This window comes from Rhinichthys klamathensis, unplaced genomic scaffold (genome assembly GCF_029890125.1).
Source record: "Rhinichthys klamathensis goyatoka isolate OS25496 unplaced genomic scaffold, OSU_Roscu_1.1 h1tg000037l_1, whole genome shotgun sequence".
NCBI classification, from domain to species: Eukaryota; Metazoa; Chordata; class Actinopteri; order Cypriniformes; family Leuciscidae; genus Rhinichthys; species Rhinichthys klamathensis.
Genome location: NW_026606585.1, coordinates 129,131 through 147,198, shown reverse-complemented (window position 1 = coordinate 147,198; position 18,068 = coordinate 129,131). Strand labels below are relative to the sequence as shown.

At 37.1% G+C, this 18,068-nt stretch overlaps 1 protein-coding gene across 2 annotated transcripts in view; it reads right to left on the bottom strand.

Moving 5' to 3' along the window:
- The window catches only part of LOC130081683 (kelch domain-containing protein 8B-like), a 159,685-nt gene that overhangs the window by 117,876 nt on the left and 23,741 nt on the right, over positions 1-18,068 (bottom strand). For both annotated transcript variants that reach the window (XM_056246395.1, XM_056246394.1), the window contains exon 2: positions 16,713-17,552. In XM_056246395.1, the coding sequence (XP_056102370.1) occupies positions 16,713-17,103 (391 nt within the window). In that variant the 5' untranslated portion in view covers positions 17,104-17,552. The remainder of the gene's footprint in view (positions 1-16,712; positions 17,553-18,068) is intronic.

Here is an 18,068-nt window from a genome sequence, read left to right as displayed (position 1 = left end):
ACACACACAGGTTGACTGGTTTCAGAAGACTAATGAGCTCTACATGGATTGAGGATGTATTTAGATCAGCTCAATTAGATGAGCATCAAATAAGCACCTCAACACAGGTGTCAGAAAGAAAGAGAGATGCGACAGAGACGATGGAAATTAGTAGTTGTATGTATTCTTCCCCATTTCTCATGCTTCCTCAGAAGAAAGTGTCCCGCGCACCACACAGCGATCAAACGTGTGCCGCGCACAGAGGTCGCAAAGCAACATCAAACAGCCTTTGCACAATAGCAGAGAGGAAGGGACTAATGGTTTCAGCATCTTTTATTTCAGATTGCATGTATGTGTGCACGTAATGAAGGCTTGCTGTCAGGATATCGGTGTGCGTGCAATAGCAACATTGTATTCTTTGAGCACCATCTGTGTCGCAACGCAAGTTACCACATATAATAATGAAAGTATTAGTAAGTTAAACTTTCATTTTTCGAGAATTTGAGTTTAAAATGTGTTTGTTTGCACAGCTGTCTCGTCCCCTCTACGTAAGGCAAAGATGGATGTGTTACCATAGTGATCTGCATCTCAGCTCACTCCCCAGACAAATTTATATAATGAGATCACACAAACACATGCACACACAAACACGACATCATCTTCACGGCTGTGGTGAAAACCAAATGACAAACACATGCTAGCCTAGTAACATTCAATCAGCAGCTTGCACACCTACACGCAACATGGGTTGCATTAAGACATGCGCTAACAAGGCCAAATCAGATGAACTGCACATCTTGCCTTCACGTAATATCATTCAAAAACCACATTACTGCTCTGTAAATTGGAACAAAAACACTGCCGCTTGTTTATGAAAAACAGGGGGGGGGAAAACAGAACAGTGATACAAAACTAAAAAGCTTTTTTTTTTTCACAGACACATCAACTGTTGCATCTAAACAAACAGAAACATCAGATCCAGAGAAAGAACATCCAGTCATCCATCCATTTTCTAGTGTTTTAACCAGACTACCGTATAATTAACTAATTATATATGTCAATCAATATGGAAGAGTCTCGAATGTCATTAAAAATGCAAATGCTCATTTAAGTATACACTCAAAACATAGTACAAATGCAAACAGCTCAGCATTGCTTTAATTAACAGACATAATTATAATTTTTTATTCATAATTCATTTGTAGTTTAATTTGTTTAAAACCATAAATAGCTTGTAGTTTCAAGCTACAGTTTCCAGAACACTTTAAGCAAATATCCAGCATTTTCTTGTCCACATGCCTTTGTTTAGCATTAACACAATCTTATGGCAAAACAAGATTTCATCATAAAGTTTTTGTGCTCAATAATGAGGAACATTGTTAGAGCTGACCTCGATTTTTACATGTACAGTACAGCTAGCGTTTAAAGAAGCAGAACTTTCACTGCGTTTCTGCATAATTCACAAAGGAAAAGCTCACTTAGCCTGAATCACCTACTTCTAGGAAAAGTGGACCAAATGGTTCCACCAGGATTACAGCAGAGACATACTTTAAGATCATCTCCAGGGGATACTGTACAACCCAAAATCTTCTTTTAAGATGCTTCTGTAACGGATGGACAAACTCTCCTTAAACTTAAGTGCTTATTTGAAAAGAAAGTGAGTGTAAAAACTACAGAGATGCACATACAGTCGCTCCAATGTGTCTGGTAGAGAACGGGGGGTGGGGGGGCTGTTTGGGTCAAACAGATGGACTATCAGAGCAAGTGAATTGGGAGATTTTCTCACTATGATGTATCTGATGAACACAAAGGGCATTGTGGGTATTAAGGGGGCAGAAGGGCAATAAGCACTTCTTTTTGCCTCTCTTGTGAAGAGGGGAAAAAGGAGAGTATAGCACAGCAGCGAGTGAATCATGGATTGGCATTGCAACTCAGTCTGTTCCGTTCTAAAAATGACTCTGGGTCAAACACACACACACAAATGCAAACACACTCACACACAGATTTACACACCTGTTGCCTAGCAACAAGAATGCTCTCTTGATCAAATGATGGCAGGGAAGTGAGAGGGATGGTAGAGTGGGAGATACAGATAAGCAGTAGTCAAAGAAAGAGAGAGTCCAGTGGCCCATAGGTGTGCTGTTTGGAGGGTTGCAAACTTAAGCAGAAGAAAATAATGGACAGTTTATTTTTAAGACAACTTAGGAAGAAGACCTTTAAATATATGCCACATATGCTTTTTGAGATGCATGTAAAGTTGCAGGTACAACTGACAACACTATAAAAAAAATGCTGCAGAGTGACAGTGTATGCAAGTACAAAAAAATCTGTCACCGTTTGACTGAAATAATCCTAAAATGCTTTGAGACCCAAACACTTAGATTTTGCCTAACTGACATGAGTTTATTGCATCTGTTGTAACATTTAAAAAATGTAATTTTGGAGGATAGACCAGAAACTATAAATACTTATCTGCTGGTATTACTGTTTTAAATGAATGCAATAGTAAAATTCATGCTGACACAGATTAAGTAGAAGTAAAGTTATGGCTAAGGATGCACCGATATGAACATTTTGGCCGATACCGATAATTCTTTACATTTGAAAGCCGATAACCGATATATTGGCCGATAAATCTCAATTAAAATTTTGATATACTTTGATAGCCTGTATACATAAACAAAAGGCTCACCATTAAAAGCCTTGTCTCAAACACTTTTAACATAAATCAAACATATACAATACAGTATAGCCTAGTCTGAAGCAGTGTAAGATTCCTTAACTTTTCAAATTAATTTTACACTGCAACTTCCTTTATTAAAAAATGGTAACACTTTATAATAAGGTTTAATTTTGTTAGCAGCCATTAGTTAGCATGAACTTATAAGACATTTTTTTAATAAAGTTGTATCTGTTAACATTAGTCAATGCATTGTGAACTAACATGAACACATATTTTATTATAACAATAACAAAAGCTATTGCCTCTCTGTCAGTTAATGCATTAACAAATGAGACCTTATTGTAGTGTTATCAAAAAATCTATTGCCTAACAAAAAATAAAATACCTAAATAATGCAAACAAGTCATTGGATAACATTGGGCTGCATATAAAGAAACAAAATGCATGTGCCATGGATCAATAAAATGGAATCGCCTCCGCACGGACAATAAGAAAAAAATATTTTAATCAAACCATATCGTTGATGAAAATAATACGAGAAGAAAATAATGTTAGTTATTAATTATAACGCAATGTTTTTGAAAAAAAAAAATATTTTTAATATTACAGTGATAGTAAACATCTTTAATAGCTTAGTTACTGTTTCAAATGACATTGCTGTGTGAGCGCGCGCGCTGAAGCTGAAGAGAACGAAACTGAATCGCTTTGCTAGAAGGTTAATCAACTCAACGGTTGCTGAATTTACAAATTTATTACAATAGTGGATACAATTATAATTATATGACAGTCCCAATCATAGCTTTTAATGTTTTGCATTGTTGTTTAATAATCTGCGCGCGCTGAAGCTGAAGAGAACGAGCACCGGGAAATTGAAGAACTTTTCTAGCAGGTTGTTTAAACGAAACGCATCATATGTGAGGTAAGGTTAATCAGATATTTATATTACATCAACTCTATATTACGATTTATCTGCACAAAATGACGTGAATGCACAATCGAACTTGTGCAGGATCATAATGTGTAGGCTAATCCAGGGGCGTGTCTAGGGGGAGGCTGGGGGAGGCAGTGCCTCCCCTAGGATAAGCCCTGCCTCCCCTGAGAAATTATCTGTCCATCTGATGATAAATTAAGATAAAAGTGGATTGTTTTGTGCATATTTTCCCATCGCTAGCGGCAGGCGCGTCGTTAGACATGGGCATTCGGGGCTTCAGCCCCGGATGTTTTTTTTTTAGCCCCGGATCTCAAAAAAATTAATTTATTGATAATTATTATTATTTTTTAATAATTTTGTATTTATATTAAAAAAAATGACCGGGTCTTTTAATCTATCCTTCGGAATCATGTATTAAAGACGATTAAAATGTGTTCAAGCAGATCAAAGTTACTATGGTTATAGTTACAGCACGCTTGCATTTAGAGTGCGCACCAGAGGAGAGAGAGAGCCTGAAAGAGCCATGTTTGTGGCTTCTGGTGGTGGTAGCTATTATGGACATTAGAGGGGGAAGGTATACTATATACTATATGAAAACTATAGTATAATGTGAGATAGAAATACAAATTTAAGTCGTTAAATTCAAGATCACGTAAACGTTTCCCTCCGCTGCGGCTGTCAGTCATTCTCCATTCAGCATCAAACAGCGCGTTGCGTTTGGTTACGACAGTCAACGATGAAACTCTCTCCAAGATGATTGAATGTTACTATTATTATACTTTATCGGACGGTAGATAAAGCTATATGGTTTCGCATAAAATGACTATATCTTGCTGGACTGTATTGCTTAATATTCGTTTCTACCGTGATCACACTGGAGAGCACTATAATTGTTCTTCACGCGCACATTAACTGAAATTTAAAACTGTTAAAAGAAAAGGCTCAATAAACTATTGCATAGATAGATACTGTTACTGTATAATACACTATGCATCGATATGCCTTTCCTTTGTGCTTTGAACTTTTCTGCGCGCTGTGACTCTGTGTTGCTTCAAGCGCATCATTCTGCGCTCGAGATGCGCATAAGCGCTGTGTGCCGCACATGAGTCTTTCATAATTATATCATAATACTTTTGCGCAATGAAAGATTATTAATAGCTTTTTTTTGTTCTGTTTTGTCCTATCTATCATATGTTGCTGCCTCATTAAACAGCTGTGCTATACATTTAAAAATGTCTTAATTTTATAGTAGACTATATATATATAGCCTATAATAATTGATCTTTCTGATTTTTATCTTGTTTTTCATAAATGTATTTTACAACAATACAAAGAGCAATGTGTAACGTTTTACCTGATTTAGTGCTACACTTATTGTCTCTTTGTTCCCCACTAAATAATGTTTTTTTCACTAAATGTTCAGTACAATTATTGTTTTTCTAGACTAGATTAGTGGATAACTCAGTACAATTTAGTTTATAATATAATTTTTGTCATAGGTTATGATCATATTTTTTTTTGATTTGTTGTTTTTATTTATAATGAAGTTGTCTGTATTAAGTAGATTGTGTTTAACACACAAAAGAGTGATTATCAGTTCAACACACAGAGTTATAGAAATTCTACTTGATTTAAAAAAAACTGCGCTGGTATTGGACCGGTATCGGTTGATACTCCGATTTTTTGGTATCGGATTGGATCGGTTCAGAAAAAATGATATCGGGACATCCCTAATATTTTCTGGTAGGCTATATCTAAGTTACCCAGGAGCTCTGTTGACATAGGCTTAGCTTGCATGAATTGAGTCGTTGAACACAGCAGGAGAGAACGCAACGTTAGCCAGCTAGGCTAGCTAAAGCTCCGGACGGTGGAAAATTATTAGCTAACGCTACGGAGGCCATAATATTTTTGACTCATGGCTGAAGTTAAGTTTCTCCAGCTCTCCAGGTTGGCAAAAAATGCATCTCAAAATGCATCAGATTGATGCTTTAAAATATGGAATATTAAAAAATTTCTTACGGGGGAGCATGCCCCCGGACCACCCTAGAGGGGTAATATCCTTCTCAACTTTTTCACCCCTGACCCCTTTTCATGCCTGCTATAGTTCCTTTTCCAGACTTATACAAGCACACTGTTGGAGTGATTTATGTGTGTGTGTGTGTGTATAGATAGTTAAATAGATATAGATAAATATCTACACAGAATAGCCTATATATATATATATATATAGTTTTATATTCATTTTTTTTATATATTTAATATTCATGTATTATTTATTTGTGTTTCTGTGAATAGCTGTTGCAGTTCTACAAATAAAGCATTCTATCTTTTTACCTATCAATTAAATTAGCTACAAAAAATGCACCTGAATGCAGGAAATTAAGTGTTTAATGCCCAATGTTTCCTGGGGGAGGTCCCCCAGACCCCCCATTTATATTATTATTGCTTATTATTATGTGCCTCTGAGTAGAAGTAGTACTTACCAAAAGCGGGGGTGGGTGGGTGGTGGGGTCTGGGCTAAGCCCCCAATGTATCAAGACCCTAGCAACGCCCCTGGCTAGCGGAAGGGTCTGACCCAACAAAAATCCAGTTTGGCGCTGTTTGACAGTGTGCGCGTGCTTCGGACGTATACGCACTCAGAAAAAGTGCATAATAATGTGAGAACAGAACGCCAATGAAATGTTTACCTGTCAAAGCTTTAAAGCACGAGCAAATAATGAACTTTTGTGATTGCGAATAAGTGCAGTGTCCTGTGAGTTTAACTCTACCGCTGCATTAACATGTGATGTGAATGTACGTCGAGTATTGGGACTGCAGCTGATAGAATGTGCGCTGTAGCACGATACTATCATATTATACTATACCATATTTTAGTTTCCATGCGCTTAATGTGTTTCCACAACAATATTAGTGAGTAAATCTACTGAAATGGCCAAATGATGAATGAGAGAAAGCCGTGTGCAGTGCGTATGCTATATATAGAATATATTTAGTTGCTCAAGCAAGTGGTAAAATATTTAACCATGTAATTATATTAAAATCTGATTCGCAAACATTTTAAATTAAAACTTAAAATTGACAAAAGCAGCAGACCCATACCTTTTCTTTTGCATTTAAATTTTAATACAATAAATCCTGCATTTCACAAAGAACTTGTTTTTCCACCTCCACGAATGAGACTAGTATCGTTCATTATGTCGCCTTGTTGGGGTAAATTGTAGTCTTCCTTGCTTTACCCCGGTCTTAAAGTAAAAAGATGACTGTGAAAAATATAAGTATGCAATTAAATACATTTATCTAAGTCTATTTTGACTATAGATCTCAAAACTCCTCCAGTAGCCCCTTAAATAAAAAACGAACAGTCCTCCTAACGTTCATTAATTTTTTTTTTTACCTATTGCTTTTCTATTGGCCGTTATTGGGGGTGTGTCAGTCTGCTGCCGGATCACTTTAACAACCAGAGAGCGCAGCAGTCACAGTCACTCTGCACACAGACGATATAGATTTTGAATCTGTTGGCAGCTCGTGTTAAAAGTCTCACTGATCACAACTTTGTTCTTTTCTCATTTAATGCTAGTGTGTACTTATAAGCTTTTCCTGAAATTCTTGTGGTTGAACAGTTAAGTTTTGTGTGCACTTTTTTTTGTCATTTTAGCAGTCATTGTTGGGTAGCTCAGGCTGCCTAGCTAGCTGCTAGTCACTCACTTAAGTTGCTAGTCTCTAGTCACTGAAGTTGGCACTGACTTTTGGATTTAATAATTAGACCAGTTTTTATTAAACATAAAAAATGCATAAGTGGCTCATTAAAAAACAGGCACCTTGTCCTTCGCCCTCCATACAAGCTGTCTCTGTTGAGCTCAGCTCACCTGCTAGCAACAGTGAACATGCTGCCTCTGACAAGCCCAGTACCTCTGCTTCCGACACCGAGCAGAGCCTTGTTGCATCCACAACGGTAAATCCTCCAAACGCATGTCCTCCACAAAATCCACATGCACCATCCTCCAGCTCTGCATCTGTGTCGGAGCCAGCAACATTCTGCCCTCCCCAAAACAGACAATCCTCCTCCAGCTCTAGCGTGTCTGTTCCCCCTGACTTAGATTTGTATAGCCCATCCCAGCCCAAGCTAAGTAGCTATCCTAAGCGCCCATTTGGACAGGCTCTCAGGTGTTTCAATGCGGGCTGGTATCAGTCTCGACCATGGCTCGAATATTCTCTCTTACGTGATGCCAGCTTTTGCTTTCCCTGCCGTAAATTTAGTGTCTCCAATTCAGAAAGAGATGACGCATTCACAAAAGTAGGCTACACCAATTGGAAAAAAAGCGCTGATAAAAAACAGTGGTTTTCAGAAACATGCCTCCGGCACTGCATATTACAAAAAAAAGTTATGTTGCCTCTGCTAATCATATCATAATTTCAATTCTTATAGTTTCACAAAAAATAGCTTTTATTTCAACTCTCTAGGTCTCCTGACCCCCTGCATGTAGCCTAATATGTTTCCTTTTATTTAGGCCTACATTTTTACATTTATTCATTTAGCAGACACTTTTATCCAAAGCCACCAGAGAATAACATTCAAATACTGTTCTCATACTGTTCAAATGAGCATATCAAAATTGTTTACCTGGGGCCGCATTCACAAAGAATCTTATAAGAGGCTACAAGTAGCTCCAAACTGGCGAAACTCCTAAAAATAATGGGCGTGTGACTCATAACTTTAGACTCCTAATCTGTTTTACTAAGAGTACTTCACGAAACATTTAAGCCCTAAAAGTAGCACCTACGTCTGGGACAGTTTAGAAGAAGAAACAAATTAATTTACCTCTTGTCTACAAACGTGACTTCAGATTCATTTAAAAAACTCTCATCCTTCTCGCCTCGGTAGCCTACTCGTGTAGCACGTCTTCTCACAAGCAAACACAGGCAATCACCGTGATCTGATATATATGAATCTGTCAATAATAATAATATCATCATCATATTATTAATGTTGACCTGGTTTGATTAACTTTTATGTGATAGCCCTATAGTCTAATAGGGGCCCTGTGCCTATCTCTGGGTTCCTGGCTTAGAAAAAGATCTGCACTAAAACAGATTGTGTGTAGTATAGCTTAATTTTGCGCCGATTTTTTCAATTGTTTATGTTGCCCCCCCAAACAAGCCAAATGCCCCCCCAAACATGACATCCTGGTACCCCCTCTGTAATCCCTGTTCTGGACGCGCTATTCCCACAACAACGCGCTGAAACGGCAACTAAACCCAGAGAATTCACAACGTTTTATTACAATAGTGTTCTCGTTATAATGGCATGTATATGACAGTCCTATAATGTAGTTATAAATGTGCATTGCTGTTTGAGCTGCGCACGCTAAAGATAAAGATGATCACCGGTAGGCCTACAATGAAGCGCTATGCATCGTTCATTAACTCAACCAAACGCATCCTATATTAGATTAATCAGAAATATATATATATATATATATATATATATATATATATATATATATATATATATATATATACACACACAAAATAAACATATTACAACTTACAATGGCGCAGAATGCTGCGACTGCTAGAGAGAACTTGACTGTGCTTGTCATGAAGGCTTAACTCCACAGACGCGATCTTTCCGCCACAACGCGCTCGTGGCGCTGAAACACTGGCGAACAACAATTCACAACATTCTTTTGCAGGCTGCTCTTATTATAATTTTATGAAGCCTATGTGACAGATTTGTGCTGCACATGTTGCACTGAACTGTATCTTCCTTTTCGAAGTGAATCCAATCATTCAGAACCATCATGGCGAACCGCGCGCATCTCTCAACTGAAGTAAATAATCTATTATTTATCGGCTTTGATATATCGGCCCAATTTTCTTTTCGGACCGATAACGATAACATCAAAAAAGACCATTTATCGGCCGATATCGATATGTGGTCGATATATCGTGCATCCCTAGTTATGGCCAATAATCACATATCAATTTAGGCAAATTATAACGCTAGAAAGACAGCATCCATGCTTTTAATATGGAACTAGGCAAAGCTAGACAGACTTTCTTCTCGAATATTATAAACAGCAACTTAAACAACACAAGCACTCTTTTTGCTACTGTAGAGAGACTGACAAACCCCCCAAGCCAGATTCCCAGTGAAATGCTCTCAGACAGCAAGTGCAGTGAGTTTGCTTCTTTCTTCTCTGAGAAAATCAATAATATCAGAAATGTGATCAGCACATCCTTGAGTTGCACTGGGGTCAGACAGATCAGACCACAACCTGAGAAAGTAGTTACTATGTCTGATTTGAAGAAATTGATGGCAAAATTTTTGGAAGAAACCGTACAGCACCTTAAAACATCAACCTGCGCCCTTGACGCACTTCACACATCTTTTTTCAAAAGTGTGTTAAACAGTTTAGAAGCAGATCTCCTAGAAGTGGTAAATGCCTCACTTCTCTCTGAGTTTTCCAAACTTCCTGAAAACTGCAGTTGTCAAGCCCCTCCTGAAAAAGAGCAATCTGGATAAGACCATATTAAGCAACTATAGACCGATCTCAAATCTTCCTTTCATAGGCAAGATCGTTGAAAAAAGTTGTCTTCAATCAGCTGAACAAATTCTTAAGCTCGAATGGATACTTTGACCATTTTCAATCTGGTTTCCGATCGCATCACAGCATAGAGACAGCGCTCATAAAGATAATAAACGATATTTGCTTAAATACTGATACAGGCAAATTATCAGTGCTGGTACTGCTCGACCTCAGTGCTGCATTTGACACTGTCGATCATGACGTACTTCTTGACAGGCTGGAAAACTGGGTGGGGCTTTCTGGTATAGTCCTAAAGTGGATCAGGTCATACTTAGAAGGGATAGGTTATTATGTGAGTATAGGAGACCATAAGTCTGAGTGGACATCCATGACTTGCGGAGTCCCTCAAGGCTCAATTCTTGCGCCACTCCTGTTCAACCTGTATATGCTCACAATGAGCCAAATAATGAGAAAGAACCAAATCTCTTACCACAGCTACGCAGACGACACACAGCTCTACTTAGCCCTATCACCTAACGATTACAGCCCCATTGACTCCCTGTGCCAATGCATTGATGAAGTAAACGGTTGGATGTGCCAAAACTTTCTTCAGTTAAACAAAGACAAAACTGAAGTCATTGTGTTGGGAAACAAAGATGAAGTTCTCAAGGTGAATGCATACCTTGACGCTAGGGGTCTAACAACTAAAAATCAAGTCAGGAATCTTGGTGTGTCTCTGGAGTCAGACCTTAGTTTCAGTAGTCATGTCAAAGCAATTACTAAATCAGCATATTATCATATGAAAAATATTGCAAGAATTAGATGCTTTGTTTCAAGACTTAGAGAAACTTGTGCATGCTTTCATCACCAGCAGGGTGGATTATTGTAATGGACTCCTCACTGGCCTTCCTAAAAAGACCATAAGACAGTTGCAGCTCATACAGAACGCTGCTGCCAGGATTCTGAGCAGGACCAGAAAATATGAACACATCACACCAGTCCTCAGGTCTTTGCACTGGCTCCCAGTTACATTTAGGATTGATTTTAAAGTATTATTACTTTTATATAAATCATCCAATGACATAGGACCTCAATATATTGCAGATATGCTCACTGATATAAACCTAACAGATAACTCAGATCATTAGGATCACATCAGCTAGAAATACCAAGGGTTCACTCCAAGCACGGAGAGTCTGCTTTTAGCTATTATGCCAGCCGCAGCTGCAACCAGCTTCCAGAGGAGATCAGATGTGCTCCTACAGTAGTCACATTCAAATCACATTCAAAAAACACTGTGCCACTGTTCGTCCGACTGTATTTTAGTTAACTTTTTATTCTAAACTGATTTAATTATTATTATTTCTTTTGATTATTTTCATTTCTTCTATGTAAAGCACTTTGAATTACCATTGTGTATGAAATGTGTTATATAAATAAACTTGCCTTGCCTAGAGAATTCTGCTTCGCAGTAATTGTAAATTTGGTCAAAAATGAGTTATGTTAATCTTTCTTTGACTGTAATTTGTCCAGTAACTGAAAAGTTCGGCTCAACTACCGTATCCCCACATTCATAAAACTAAACTTTCAAATGAATAAAAATTCAAAAAAAAAAACTTAAGCACTTTGTATTAGGGCTGCACGATTAATTGTATTTTAATTGCGATAACGATTTCTGCTTCTCAGTTAATTAAAAATAATCGTTGCTGATTATTTGTCCTGACATTTTTTTTTTCATTTAGGCATTTCTGTTATTTTGCATTGGTAACAAGTCTTCTAATCCTTCCTCCTTGGGTTTGGCAGATGTCAGGAAAAAATTTTTTTTTCCTCTTTTCTCTTAAAAGGATACATTTCCAGTCCAGCGTTTTACTTAATCTTCTCAATCTGGCAACCATTTATATATTTATTTATTTCAGATAAGAATAATTGAGATTAAAAATCATGATTATCATTTTTAAGCAATATATTATATTTGTGATTAAACCCAGCCCTACATTGAATTCAACAATTTTTTATTAATACAGCAACAAATCCAGTCAAAAATGTGCACCAATGCACAAGAACTGCACAAATAAATGTTATTTCTATTCTTCAAAGAATCTCACCAAAAATATTAAGCACCACAGCTATTTTCAACACTGATAATAATCAGAAATGTTTCTTGAGCAGAAAATCAGCATAGAATGATTTCTGAAAGATCATGTGACACTGAAAACTGGAGTAATGATGCTGAAAATACAGCTTTGCCATCACAGGAATAACTTACATTTTAAAATATATTCAAATAGAAAACCAGTCATTTTAAATTGTAATAATATTTCAAAATATTTCTATTTTTAATGTAATGGTGATGTTATGCATAACTGCATGTGTTACGGCTTTCATACACAACTTGCAGAAAACCTGTCTGTTTCACTTTCACATATATCGTTTGCAATTTGTTTTCCATCCTATTCTGAAATTTATAACACTGACACATGCCAACAGGAAATACTGTTCCTAGTATTTCAGGAGCAAAACACTAAAACATGAGACAAAATACATCCCACTTAGGGTTAACACAGGATGATTCTGTATTATATAGTATGGCTTGGCAACCCTAGCTGACGGTCACATTGTCTTCAGAGTGCTAATCTGAAATCAAAAAGACCTTGCCTGCCTAAATAGCCATCCGCTCTATGCTGTCTTAGTGAGAGGTCAGCATGATTCTGACACGTCCTCAACACCACAGCACACACTCAAACTTCTCACTAGACAACAGCGCACAGCCGCACAGCAGAACAAATATGAGATAAGACTTCTGTGGTTTTGACTGGCCACAGCTGCACTTCTCCAGCTCAATTCTCTATTATTGTCATTATCACAAACAGCATCAGCTTTTTTTATTTTCTTCCTAAACATTGAGATCAAATCCAGTATGGGATATGTTATTTACAAGATCAAGATGGTTTGGCTCAGACCCGGATTGATATTCGGATACGGAATGTTTCCAATAAGGCAAAGGGGTGCAAAGGAAAATGGGATTTCAAAGCCATACAAATACAGATAGGAACCTCAAAGCAATTTGTTTCTAAGATGACGTGAAGGATATCAAAGAGAACAAGCTCCGCTGACAGAGAGAGAGGTGAAAACAGAGGTCTTTGATACCAAAGCCTAAAACTGAATTATGGCTTCAAAAGGCCTGTTTCAGGACCTTAATGCTTTTTCCAACAAGAGAGGATAAACAAATTACGATGATACACTGATAGTAAAGGGTGACGTGATAAATTGTCAATTGAAAATGAGAGAAAAGTTATGTCAGGATCATCTAAAGAACAAAATAAACCTCTTCAGGATGATACAAAACCCCTTTAATTTGTAGAGGTCCTGATCACCCTATTCAGATTTATTTCGCGTCAATAACCGACTGAAATTGTGAATAAATTACAATATTTATTAAATGCCTAATAAGTAAATAAATAAACAAATGTCCCTAAATTATCTAAATATATATATATATATATATATATATATATATATATTATCCGAGAAGAAAGACAATGGAGAGACGAGTATGAGGTTGGTTGCCATTGACAAAGATCCAATCCAGAGTTTAGGCGTCATCATTATATAAAAATATTTGACCAATAAGAAACAAGTATTCCAGAAAGCTGTATAATAAGATCTTTCAAGTTTAATTATCAGTCCACATGGTGGTGGCATATGGCAATTAGCATGCACTTGTTTTAATAAGGCAAGGCAAGGCATGGATCATTCTGGTATTTGTATTCTTGTATGATTTGTGTGCCTAGAAAGGGAACACAACTTTAAGGAAACTGAACAACAGAGGCATAATTATAAACGCACTAATGCACATAGATAAACACACAATCCTGCAGCTCTTTCCCTGGTGTGCTCATGTTCTTTCACACACAAAAGAGGCTACAAATTCATATCAATTGTACATGACAGCAAACCTACCTCGTCTAAGCAGTGTTACTCTTTTACATGCAAAGACGTTAGTCAGTCAAAGCAGAGGTCATTACCTCTTAAAGGTACAGTAACAAGTCTGACAGTACAGTAGAAAAGTCCTTTAATTATTATGTAAATAATGTCATGTCATTCCAAACTCGTATGACTTAATTTCTTCTACTGAACACAAAATGTAGCCACCCCTTTTAAAATGGAAGTGAATGAGGACAAAATTCTTCTGAACTTTTACTCATTCTTGGATCGTTTCAATGATCTGTTAACAAATCTGGCCTTACCTAGTTCTTAAATTGTCAACTCACTGACTGGAAAAGATTTTTTAAAAATCAATGCAATTTGGTCTGTTCCTCATAAAAAGTTAACATATGACTTCAGAAGACTATTTGTGTTCCACAGAGGAAAAAATAATGTCATATAGGTTTAGAACAACAGAAGGATGAGTACATTTTCATCTTAAGGTGAATAATTATTCATATTTATTATTAATTATTATTATGAATAATAATATTATTATTATTAATTGTATTATTAATAATAATAATAATAATAATAATAACAACATTGTGATGCCTAATAATACCTAATAATAATAATGCCTAATAATAAATTAATTGTGGGGGGAAAAACAGACAGTGGAAATAAAAAAGTGTCAAAAAGAGAATAGAAAATGCTCATTAAAAAGAAAGTAAATCACTAGTTTTTGGTGCAAGGAACCTTGACCAACATTATAAACAGAGCTAGAAAAAAAATAAAATTAACATATTCTTGATATGGCCTATTTAATATGTCTGAATATAATTTTTTTAATGGCTTACATCTAGCCCACACCTCACAAGCTAATTTCAAACGCTCTGCTGCTCTAAGTAAATGAGAAGACAGATCATTTCTAATTCTGTGGACTTGACAGAAGTATTGGTTAGAACCACATGTCCTAACATAAGATCTCTCTCCTGCACATGAATCCAAATAGGTTTTGCTGATCATTTTAACATGGACCCACAGACAGAACTGAACTGATCTGTCCCGGCCTGAACGCGGCTCAGCTGGTGGAATACGTCTTAGCAAGCGAATCCCTGTGAATAAACACTTTTCCTCGGGGTCTCAAACTGGATAAACTGTCACCTGAACACACACCTACATAAGCTGGAGAGGAGGGAGAATGTGTGTGAAAGACTTTTCTCTGCAGTGTAAGTCTTTGTGTCACAATATGGCATGACTGATTCCTTCAATTGGAGCTGGTATATCCGGAGCACTCCAGAGGCGCCGGTTATGAGACATTTATTACAACTGCAGTGATTGTACCAAAGATAACTGCATTTGAGATTATACAGATAATCGTGCTCTGATGGGAAGCAGCAGAAAGACGAAGGGAGGAACCAAACTTTGTTTTCCCCAATTACAGTCTGATGTCTTTCTACGCACTCCTGCTCACTGAGGTTTGTGAAACAAACAATAACAATTTAGTCTGAGAAACTACAACAGCAGAACAGTTACACTAGTAGTGAAGAGACAATGATGTGGGTAAGAAATATTATTATCTCGTTTTCCCATACAAAAAAAAAAAAATTCTAAATCTAAACATCCATAAAATAAGATCAATTTGCTTGCTATTTTTGTAAAAAATTCTAAAATACATTAAAATGAGTACAATAAATTGAATAAATATGTTCTATGATTAGTAGAATATAGACTGTTTTTACTGTACTTTATTTTATTTTTTATTTTATTTTAATTATTCTTATTTGTTTTGATTATTTTAATTTCTTCTATGTAAAGCACTTTGAATTACCATTGTGTATGAAATGTGCTATATAAATAAACTTTGAAAAGAAAACCTTAAGTACTTTGTAAGCAGTCTTTTTATTCATTAAATAAATATATATTTTTAAAAACTGCTTCAGTTTTATTAATATTTGAAAAACGTTTGTCTGTCAAATCAAAGTCATTTGGCGTAACTAACATACAGAAACATGTACAGAACAATGTACGAATGAGGCAGTTTAATCCAGACTGTAAAATGACATATGGTGTGATGTATGAAAGCATACAAAAATGTAATAATCATATTAATGAATTAAAAAATTCTGATAATTGTACAAATGTTTTTTCTTGAAAAATGTATGTGGAAACTTTTCTAGGAAACAAATACTTTTTTTTTCTCCTGGATACGCTTATTGTCATTGACCATAGATGTAAAACGGCATAAAATATTATGACTTGTTTTCAGAGAATATGCCTGTAATTATGCTTATTTTTCTTACCCCATTGTCAAATTTAGCATAAACTAACAATTTTTAGTAAGGTTCATACATGACTAATTAGAGACAACTGGGTAAGGAAAATAAGCATAATTAAGGGCACAACCTCTGAAAATAAGTCTTAAAATCTTACACAATTTTATTTCAAGTTTTAAGGATTTTTTAGACTTTATTTTAATTGGAAAAACATTTTTTTGCACTGTAATAAGAAAAAACTTGCCTGGTGATGCAAGTTGACTAGTACAGTTTATCTAATGAGCTGGGTCAACCAGTGCAGTCTTCACAAACCAGCATCCAATGCGGTTCTTTATTGAGGAATCCTTTCAAGGAATTGGTCAAAATGAGGAGCAAACACTTCTTACCTTTCTCCAGTGTGGTGATGCCCATGGAGGCCTGCCCCAGTCCCGTCTTCCTCTCCCACTTGCCCTCATCAGGATGATATACTTCCACAGAGGCCAGTGGGCTCTGCTGCGCATCCATGCCTCCCATGACCATCAGCTGGTCTCCGACGGCCACGGCGGATGCCCCGGCCCGAGCGGTGGGGAGAGGGGGCAGCTCGCACCAGCGCTGGCTCTCCAGATCCAGCACCTCGGCGGAGTCCAAAGGGAGGCCGTTCTCGCTGCAGCCTCCCAGCACATAGAGGCGCCCGGCCCAGAGCACGGGCGTGCAGTACACCCGCTGCGTGGCCATGGAGGGGAACACCTCCCAGTACAGAGACTTCACCGTGCTCAAAGCCATCTCGGGGATGGGCATGGCTCCAGGACGGCACGCCGGCAACAGAGCATGACACAGACACGGAGGGGAGGGCAGAGGAACGTGAAAATCAAGGCAAATGCATCAACAAAACGCAAGGCTAGAGAGCAGGAGAGGCTGCAACTGTCAGTCTGCCAGAGACCTCAGTCCTAGCTCTCGCTCGCTCGGGAGCCGGCAGGTGGGGGGAAGAGGGTTTCCTTCAGCGCTGTCTGTGAAGAACTAGCCCTCACTCCATCTTGATGATTTATTCATTTTTGATGCTGCTCTTAAAAGGTGCATCAGGCCCTTTTAAGTCTTTCCCGTTGTCTTCCACGAGCCGCGCAGTTGTAAAAGATATGGAAAGAATGTGTAACTCCGACAAGAAAAACTAATTTATCCACGTGGAACGTCAAGCGGGATCCCTTTCTGTAGTCCTGCCAAACGTGTCGGTGCAACCCTCATGTCTGACGCTGTGAGGAAGAAGAAAAGAGAGACAGTAACAGAGCAAGCGCAAGATAAAAGACAATGTAATCAAATGAGTTCAATTTCATTGGTGAAAGACATGCATAATTTGTTGTCACCTTTTATCTATTCATTTATTCTGAAATACATCAAAAATGCACTTTATGCATACAATGACATGAATAAATCTTTTCCATGATGAGTATGTTTTCATTTCTATATTAAAATCCAGTTTGATATTTTGTGGGGTCAAATTTTTGGAGTCAAATAAAGTGAGGGTGATACAATTGTCCGGATATCATTAAGAAAAAAAGATTAATTAAAAGAATGAATACCTTATTTTGTAAGCACTTTTATTTTATTTATTTTTTTCATTGGGAAAAAATGTTTTTAAATAAACTGCTTAAGCATTAATATTTAAAAACTTTTGTCTGTCAAATAAAAGTCATGTTTTGTAGAAAATTCCCAGATTGCCGAAGGCTTACGTGTTGATGGAGGCAAGCTGCCGGTGGAGATTGTGGGCC